This window comes from Carettochelys insculpta, chromosome 24, assembly GCF_033958435.1.
Source record: "Carettochelys insculpta isolate YL-2023 chromosome 24, ASM3395843v1, whole genome shotgun sequence".
Taxonomy (NCBI): Eukaryota; Metazoa; Chordata; order Testudines; family Carettochelyidae; genus Carettochelys; species Carettochelys insculpta.
Genome location: NC_134160.1, coordinates 7,716,977 through 7,726,757, shown reverse-complemented (window position 1 = coordinate 7,726,757; position 9,781 = coordinate 7,716,977). Strand labels below are relative to the sequence as shown.

Sequence of the window (9,781 nt, the reverse complement as noted above, 5' to 3'; positions counted from 1 at the left end):
GTCTGGTTGCCCATCTTATGCCCATGGAACCGTGTTTTAAATGCTACGGTCAACTTCTGTTCCATTTCCATGCTGGCTAAGACGGGAGTTCTTTTCATTCACATCAGGGTTCTACCATCTGCTCCTCATGTACAGCAACTCCCATTCCAAGAGCACAGCACTGATTGGCCATCTCTGCTCTCCAGTTTGATCAGCTTCAAGTTTCAGCAGCTGAGACTGAGGAGAAGCCAGCCACAAAGTGCACAACAAGAAGTTAAATGTTAGAAAATTTTATTAGCATTTTTGGTAACTGGAACTGCTCATTTGCCAGGAAGGATGATGCCATCGTACTGCAAGAGAGAGAAAAGGGAGCATCAGAAATCAGGGCCAGCCAGAGCTGTGGTTGTGCTGAGCAGAAAACCAGGGTCACCACTTATTTCAGATCACAGATGAGACTTAGAGCAAGACTTTGATCACCCAAACTTGCAGTCTGAAAGTGAACAAGGAAACTGACTCTGCAGCTTATTTTCTATTTTTAGTGCTCCTTAATAGGGATCCACCAGATCAGTCTGACCCAAAAGACACAGGTTTTGAAAACAAAACTTTTTACAGAAGCTACATGCACAAAAAGATCCTTCCAGGAATGCATTTCCGGAGCAAGACTTTAAAACCACCAGACTGCCTACTGTTCTGTTTGCAATTCAGAGGTAGCAGCATGGAACAACTGAGGAAACCAGGAAGTTAAACAGCCTCTGAACAAGTGAAAACTAGTCTCTATTCATGACCTACTCTTTGCATAGTAGCTTTAGCACAGGGTTAAGAAACCTTTTTTCAGCCAGGGGCCACTGATCCACAGAAAAATCAGCTGGGTCCCACACACAAGCAAAAAATCCTCCCCCCTCCATCCACCTGATCCCAAGTGAGAAGCAAAAGAAAACCAAACAAAAACCAAACCCTGACTTGTACTCCAGCCCCTGAGAGGAGGTAGCAAGTCTCCAGGCTTCCCATACAGCAGGCAAGTCAGCATTTATGCTCCAGCCCCACAGGGGTAGCTGAGGCTCATGGCTTTCAGCCCATGGTGCGAGGCTTTGCTGTGGGTTGGATCCTCCCTGGAGGTTCTCCACCCCTGCTTTAGTGGGAGGAATGCTATAGAAGGCTGACCCTGCAAATGCTCATATCTAGAGGAATTACGACCAATTTCAACGGAAGGAAGGTTTACCCAATAGACGAGCGCAGGATCTGCTAATAAGTGGGATTCAACTTCACTTATTTGAAGTGTTAATTAGGTAAAGATGACCCCACTCCACACTGAGAAAAAGATTTAAACTGTCTGGGGTTGTAACAGGGCACTGGGCCTTGGGGCATATGCAACCACCCCAGTGTGCATCTTACAGCCCTTGTAACTGGAAGCTGCAGTCACATGCTGACGAATGGGCAAGCTTGAGGCCAAAAGTGAGGCAGAGAAGACCACATGGCTCTTAAGAGCAGCACAGCTTCCAAGGGCCAGGAAAGCTCAGGCATAGCTCTCTCCAGAGCAGCTAGAAAAGGACTAGTGAAAGCAGGGGTTGTTCCCTCCTTCTGCAGCTGGCAAGGGAAAAAAGGCCTCCATTACCAAATCTGTTGTTTTACTGAACCTTTCTGCATCTTATTAACAAACCTGTAATAGGGAAAGGACATGGAAGTGAATGCCAATGTTTGGGTTTCATTTGGACAGTCCTGGCCTGTGAGTCTGCCTACCAGCATAATTACAAATGGTCTGTAAAGTACAACAGTTCAACACCCTTCTACCATGGGCTAGGTGCTCCAGGCTAAAAAGACATCCAAAACTTGTCTAACAGTTTGTAAACCAGGTGAGTGGACTTGTTTGCCCACAGCTAAGTGGGAGTGAATCTGTTAGAGGAGAGCATGTTGTGTGGTAAGTTAATGATGAGCTGTGCAGCAACAGAATTGGATTTGGAAGCTCTTCTGCTTCTTTACAGCAGCTAAACACTGCACAAGAGGTATCTCTAGAGAGGTCTTGAGGCTGCTTTATGATCATCATGTTTGGCAGAACAGCTATGGGAGTTCACACCTCAGTGGAATGGGCAGCAGTGCTGAAACTCCTGAAGCTTTGTTCATAAGTAAGGAAACCCACAATATTTAGACAGAGACCTGCTCAATTGGAAACCTCAAGTATAACAGTCCCAACTCCCTCAGCAAGGACAGGGAAGACAACACTGCTCAGGTAAAAAGGTAGCATGTTTCTCAAGCACAAAAGGACACCTCCACCCTCAAGCCATTTTCCCTTTGCATCTATTACATGAATCCTTGGGCTTAGTTTCTGGAATTTGGAGTTAGGGTTTGGTTCTGGGTTAAATACCCGTCAGCTTAGGTCAACCCATGTGTGACAGTCTACATGCCATGGGGCTTATCCCAACCACAGAAACCCAAGTGAGATTTGAACTTCAACCCCCAGTTTGTGTAACTGTTCTAAACAACTGAAGGAGGAGTGAACATCATTACTCTGCCGCAGACAGACCAGCTAGCAGGACAGACTCTGTTAACTGCACAAACTTCCTTCACCAACCCTGAATACACAATTTCTTTTATCGCAGCAGTCACATAAGATGCTCCTCTGATGCGACAAGTGCCTGGAAAACGGGACCTGTAGTGAATGGGAATCTGGATATTGGGACTGATTCAACTGTAACCCACCTAATCTGCTGTTTCCTTGGAGTGTGTCTATTTACTGAAAGAGGTCAGATATTAACCAAGTGCACATCCTGGGAATCTCTGTACTCTACTGTTGCTGCTAGACTGTGGGTAGAGCAAAATGTCCTGGGAAACAAAAACAGGAACTAGTAGAAACATAATGCAACGGGCATGCTTCTGAAGAACATTATGCTACTTCTGGACATCACCATGCTGAAGTGCAATCTGCACCCAGGACCATCCTTCAACAATCACTTGTTTGAGAAGCAGATTTGACAGCTTTCAGGCGGTCCAGGATTAATTCTTTATGCTTCATACTCCCACCACAAAAAGGAGAAAAGCTGAGGAGTCAAAACCCTTCACTTCACAGATACTTCTGTTCTCTTCAAAAATATCATGCTGGTAAAATGGTCACATCCCATTTCAGCAACTTTGTCAGCACTTTTCACTACAAGAGCACTGAGCAGGCTGCATTTGAGGTCTCTCACTGGATTGCTGGGTAGCCTGATGGATATGAAAAACGGGGTTGGAGCTTACCTTCTGCTGGAACCAACGCATGGCTTCCTCCTTCCCGATTCTGTGCTTGGCTCCAATGGAGCCAGTTTTGCGTTTCTTGTCAGCAATACTGAAGCCTGGCCTGCCCAGAACCTGCAGGAGGCAGACAGTCCTTTTTAATATCCGAATACACAGATCAAGCATCTTTTCCAAGACTTGTCTTAGAGAGAGAAAAGATTTTTCAAAGTGACTTTGCTGTATTGTCGGCGCTAAAAAGCATTCCAAGGATAGATTCGCTAATGGCAACTATGTGACTGGCCCCAGTGGAGAGCAGAATTTACCACTGATGGGACAGCGACCCTATAAGCCATTCATGCTTGGCAGTCTCAGCAGAGGAGTCAAGGAATGCCCCCTAGAGACTTAGTTACCTCCTTACTATAAGGACTCTTCTCTAGGAAAAGAGGGTATTTTTAAACACGCCAATATGCTGTAATACATCTTCCTACCCCCAGCGAACATGTGGCCTCTGATGCTGCTGAAGCATATATAGAGAGCAGTGGAAAGGGAACATGCTGCTACTGCTGATGCCTGTGTGGTGCCTGTTTTGTAGAGTAATTGAGGAACATCGCACTTTTTGAAATAGGATAGAAAATATGCACATCCTGGTCCTTCTAGTCTAGAAGACAAACTTATATTGTGCTCATCACAATAGTACTTAACTGCCTTCCAGTAGCACATTAAGCCACATGACTAATAGCTATCATGTGTCTGTCTGGTCTCTACCCTCTCAATAGCCTGAGAAATATACAGTGGCGGTTTTTGATTCACAGACACATGGATATTTAAACCCCGCATATTTCGGTTGGAGAAGGCAAGACCAAAGACATGCACCTTGCACTCTGACCAGAAGGCGGAGAGGTTTTCAACAGCCTTGTTCTCTGCCCTGTGCATAAAGCCATTGAGGGACTACAGTGACTTCCTACTCAGGAAAGTCTTCACATCAACATATGAGCAAAACAACAAAGCCAAGAAGTGAACTCAAGCTTCACAATGCAAAATACATGGCCCAGTGGATACAAGACGCCAGCCTGCCTAAATTTTCACAGATCCCCAGGCCTGGAGAGCTGCATCTTTCTTTATTACATTATCTGAAGAGCAAAGATGCCACGAAGATAAAGCAAAATTCAGCTCAGATATTCGTCTCCAAGGTCACCATCTCTACTTCACTAGCAACTTTGTTAGCTTTTTCTACTCCATTCATCTGAAGTGGGTTTACCCAGGAATACCTATGAAATCTGTTAGTCTCTAATGTGACTTCTTGTTATTTGTGAAGCTATAGACTAACATGGCTACTCCTGAGACACGTTTGACTAATTCTGTCTGAATTAGTGCATAAAGCTACCATGTCCCATGTTGAATGCCAATGAGTCCTCCTACCCTATATCCACCTAAGCAGAGCAGCTGGTTTAAATGAAACCCAGAGTAAAACATTCTCTGCTATTCTGTCCTGGCTGAGCCCAAACAGTCTGTGCCTCTCTAGATCCAGCTCTCTGCTGACAGTTTAAAACCTCCTTATTCACCTCCCTTCCCAACATACAGACTTTTTGAGACAGATCTGACTCTCCCACTGGCTTCTGCTATTCTAGAGCACCCCAACGTGCCTTCTCCAACACGCAGCCGAGAAAAGGAAGTAAACCATACATACCACATAGAAGTCCAGACCATAGATGCCGATGCTGGGATCATATTTAATTCCCAGATCAATGTGCTCCTGGATTCCAAAGCCAAAGTTCCCAGTGTCTGAAAAGTTGTTTTTCCTCAACTCATATTCTCGCACCTGAAACCCATTTACAGCCAGTTACATTTGTTTTCCTTCCAAACAAAGTCCTGTTTTTTCCACTGATCCGCAACAGGAGTCACTTGGGAACCAATCAGCTCCTGGCAAGGGCTGACAAGTTCTTATCCAGCAGATTCCATCTGGCAGTATTCAACAACAAAAGCAGAGTCACAGTGGTCTGCACAGATTATGGACTCATACCTAAGAATCTTAAGTTCTAGCAAGTGCACAGTGCAGCTTCAAGTCTTACTAAACCCGCCTCCCACCCCCTTCACTGTGAAAGCCAGGAGGATTGTTAGCACAAGATAATCATTACAATTTGCGTGAAGTAATTACAAAACGTCAGAAAAGAGATACCATACACAGTACGAAATTCTACTAAATGTCTTTGTACTGTTATTCACTAGATGCACAATTTTAGAACTTTTTGCATCTAATACTGCAGGCAATATTGATGGGACAGAATGCATGAACCCATCTGACACCTGGCACCATGAGCTGGGACTGAGCTCTCCAAGGATTAAGAGGTACCTGCACCAACTTTGTCTTAACAAATTTAGAGTATGTCAACACGGCAACAGAGATGTGGCTGCAAGACACGTAGACATACCTGAGCAAACCCTGAGTACCAGGATGTACCAGAACTCTAGCAGGTGAGCTTGTACAGCCCATCCTATTGCAACTTCACTGCTATTCAAGATAGGAAGAGTAAGGCAAGCTCCGAAAGGTCACTTACACCTCAGTTGCAATGTAGGTGTACCCTTGGATGAGTGATACAGATTGAACCTCTCTAATGTGGAACGCTCATCTGGCTGCATCCACAATCCAGCATGATTTTAGTTAGCTGGACTGACCACTTACGGGTACAGCTAAGATTCCCACAGGCCCATAAAGTTTGTTTACAGCCACCAGTCCTGTTTCTCACCGTTCTGTGCTGTTCTTTAGCTGTAATTTATCCCTATATGTCTTCTAAGAGCCCAGTAAGCAGTGGAAGTGTTGGTGATGTGCGAGACAATATTGACCTCCCATGGCTAGCAAGTTCTCTCATTCAGCACCAGCCAGGTCCCAAGAGTGCTAGACTAGAGAGGTTCAACCTGCACTCACACCTCAGATGTTCAGGCGCCAAATCAGTAATTAACATTAGCTAAAAGAACCCACAGTACTGTAACTTTTTAGAGAGCGAAAGCATAGGAATGTATTTATTATTCTCACAGCAAAACGTGTGACCAAGTATTCTACGATTAGTTACTAACATAGTAAAATCATCCCAATTGACTAATAACTTACACTGGCTAAAAACTAAAATCAGAGTGTTTTAATATCCTGTGCCACAAACAGCTGCCGGAGACACACCTCTAGATCCCAAGCCTCAGCCTGAGCATCTCCGTCAGATGTAGACATTCAATTTAATTTATTCTTTTAAGTCTATTTACCCAATTCCAGTTTGATTAAGCATTGCTTAGACATTATGTCCTGAAGTTTTAAACATTATTCTAGAACTTGATAAGTGACTTTCGGACACCATGTGCATTTAAGGGTTTTGTTTTGTTTTTAAAAGAGAAACTAATGACCGTACAGAGGAATACTTTGCCAACACTTCCAAGTTTAAAATGCTGCTGCGACAATGTGGTCATGGCACCTGCACTGAGCAAAAGCTTTCCCAGCGCTCTAATTAAACCTCCTCCATGAGGAGTGCAACTCAGTGCGCCAGGAGCCTGTTTACGTTAACATTTCACAGTGCCGTAACTTCCTGGGGCCAAGGGGAGTGTTTTTTCACATCCCTGCTAAATTCACAGGGCAATAAATTGGCACTATAGACAAGCCCTAAATCATCAACTTTGAAGTGCTCTTAAATACACAAATTATACTGTTTAGACTAACTTCAAATTCATGTAAGCTTTCAACATGCCAAATGAACAGCTAGAACAATTAAGAGTCTCACCTTTAAACCTTTCTCCAAGATCTCCTCTGCTTTGGCCCCACGAACAGTGCAATGAACAGCAATCTTTTCATTTCTCCTGATTCCAAAGGATCTGACAGTGTATCGGGCTGCAGGAGACAAACCTCCACAGTCAGTTGCTCTCGTATGGCTATTCCACTATCAGTCAAACTGGAATGTGCTTCTTGCTTTAATAAGAGTGAAGCAAAAAAGCTTCAACACTATTTTTGACGCCACATTCAGACGGAAGAAAGGACAGTAGTACAGGTTACAGTTTGATATAATTTTATGCAGTGGCAAGGTTCATGTTCCCAGTAATGGAAATGTAAGGCCTTTATTCATGAAACAGGCATTGATAATGTAGGTTTTTCTATACCATCCTCTGCACATACCTCTGCCCTGACCTGGAGGGATAAACCCTACGGATGGCACACTTTAGCAAGCAGTACTCCTCAAGCTGTAAGAAGGAGAAGCAATAATCATGTCTGAAGACCTTGCCATCATAAGCCAAAGCTGTTTCCCGCCCCCCACATTTGATGGCTCCAAAAATGGCTTTCCCAACTTCTAATAAGACATCACCATGACAAGACATGATCTTCGCATCAAATGATTCAGCTTCACACAGTGAAGCAACAGCTCACCCTTTGAGAAGACAGGCGTCTGGCCAGTGAGCTGCTCCAGCACCTTGGCTGCCCGGGTGAGTCTGTCACCACTTTCCCCAACACAGATGTTGAGGCACAGTTTGCGGATGCGCAGCTCCCGCATGGGGTTCTCCTTCTCACCCTGATCTTGCTGCAATGAGAAAATACGTGCATGGCTTTCCTGACTGTCTTCCCCATTACAGAGCTCTGCAGTGCCCACAAACTCCAGTCCATGGGGCGAAGGAGGCGCACCCTGTATTTTGTACTAGTCACCACCCAGCACCTTCCTACTCTTTTGTGCATTTCCAAAGGCCCCACTTGTAACGGCAGGGCCAGTGTTCACAGGAGGCGTGAGATCTACAAGGTAGGGCAAGAAGAGTGTATGGGTCAGCCTTAAGCCCCCAAGCAAGGTGGGGAATGGGAAGGCAGAGAGTCAGACCACAGCTGCGAGGATGACAGGCAGATCACAGTCCATGAGGAGAATGGGAGGGCTCAGCCTCTAAATACCAGACCAGGTAAGGGCACCAATCCCAGCCAAGAGAAGATATAAGAGGGAGTCAGTTCCAGGACCCGGGGCAGGTCGTCCCACCAATAAGGCACCCACGGCAGGGAGGGGGCGTTAGCCCCGGGCTCCACAGTAAGGCAGGTAACAGACTTCGCAGAAGGGGCAACAGGTTTCTGGGCACCTGGCCCTACGGAATAGTACAAGAGGCTGCACCCCGACATGGCCAGAACCCGAGGAAGGGATTTCCCCTCCCCGGCGGCCAGGGAAGGGGCCCGTGCGGCTCTATGAGCCTCCTGCCTCCAGCGGAAAGTGGGGACCAGATCCAACCAGGGAACCCGGCTTCCGGAGCGGGGAAGACACCTCACCTCCCCATACTGGCCCTTGGGGAACCCACAGCCCTCCTCCCACCCGCCCGGCCAGGCCCCCTGCTCGGCCAGCCCCAGCTGGGGGAGGATGGCGACGGATAGACAAGCCTCCCCAAGCCCGTTTCCGCGGGCCGCGGGCACTCACCGCCATGATGGAGGCGTGGAAGAGATCGCGGGAGCTCCGGAACAGGATGTTATTCAGCAGCCCCGGCAGGCAGCACCATAGAGGTGGCAAGAAGAGAGGCGCACAAGCTGGCGGGCTGCTGCTGCCCCCTATAGTCCGGAGGGCGGCCCTGCACCTACCTCAGAACAGTATTTCTGCCCCGACCTTTGCTGCACCTAGCCTGTCTGAGAGCCACCAGCTGGCAGTAGCCCAACATAACAGAGCAGTGGCTCCCACCAGTGTTCCCAGTAAATTGAGCGCTTGGGCAGGCGCCCAGGAGAGATTCAGGTGCTCCCCAGCTGATTAGCAGAGCGCCCACAGTGGGCAACATGTATTTCTATTGGTGGTACACAGCCGCACATGCCTGGGTGCACATAACAAAATGTATTCCACCCACGGATGGAATAAATCAGTGGGAACGTTGGCCACCATCCACCATGGCGAGTTGCAGTGTGGTGCCCCTCCCCTGCTCGAACCCCAGTTGCTGGGCTTGTGATTACTGACTCATTGGAGATTACTGGATTCAAACAAATTGCGGATCATTTTTTTGTATAGGAAACCAGGTCCCACTGGGCCAGGAGCCCCAAACAAGAGATGGGTTTCCAGGAACTCTGCTGCAGCCTTCTAATGTGCCCACATACCACAGTGATGGTCTCCAAATTAAACACAACACCCTTGCCAAACTCATAAGCCACTGGTACAGCCTGAGCAGGAAGAGGGGGAATGTTGTTACATTTAAATCCTTGAAAGGTGTTGAGCTGCAGTAGCCAACAGGGTGATAGATGCACTTAGCTTACAGGAAAGGACAGAATCATTATCTAGACATCAACCAGGTGACTCATGGTGGAACATTTCAAACCTTTGTTTCAATCTTTAGTTTTCATTTTCAGGAAATTACAAGAAAAGCTATCAGAACAGATCAAGAGAAGTGACACAGGTGCTGGGTTGGGAGAATAACAGCAGGGCATAACCAAGAAAAAGCCAGAGGCCACACATCCACCTGACACAAAGTCCTTTACGTTGCACACCTGTTCTGGATTCATAATATTTCTGCTACTGAAATGGGAAGAATAAAGCAGCAAAAATATTTTTCAGGTTTGTGACAAGTAACCAAAGGTGTTGGCTGACGGATAAATAGCTAGGTTCATGTTTCAAGTCCTGTTGAG

At 46.5% G+C, this 9,781-nt stretch overlaps 1 protein-coding gene across 1 annotated transcript; it reads right to left on the bottom strand.

Annotated features, from left to right (window-relative positions):
* Positions 1–253: 253 nt before the first annotated feature.
* RPL11 (ribosomal protein L11) lies at positions 254–8,658 on the bottom strand. Its single transcript, XM_074976494.1, has 6 exons — positions 8,598–8,658; positions 7,583–7,733; positions 6,945–7,051; positions 4,871–5,002; positions 3,208–3,318; positions 254–329 (listed from the first exon to the last, which is right to left on the bottom strand). The coding sequence occupies exons 1-6, from the start codon at positions 8,601–8,603 to the stop codon at positions 300–302; spliced, it is 537 nt and encodes a 178-aa protein (XP_074832595.1). The 5' UTR covers positions 8,604–8,658; the 3' UTR covers positions 254–299.
* Between the last annotated feature and the right edge of the window lie 1,123 nt (positions 8,659–9,781).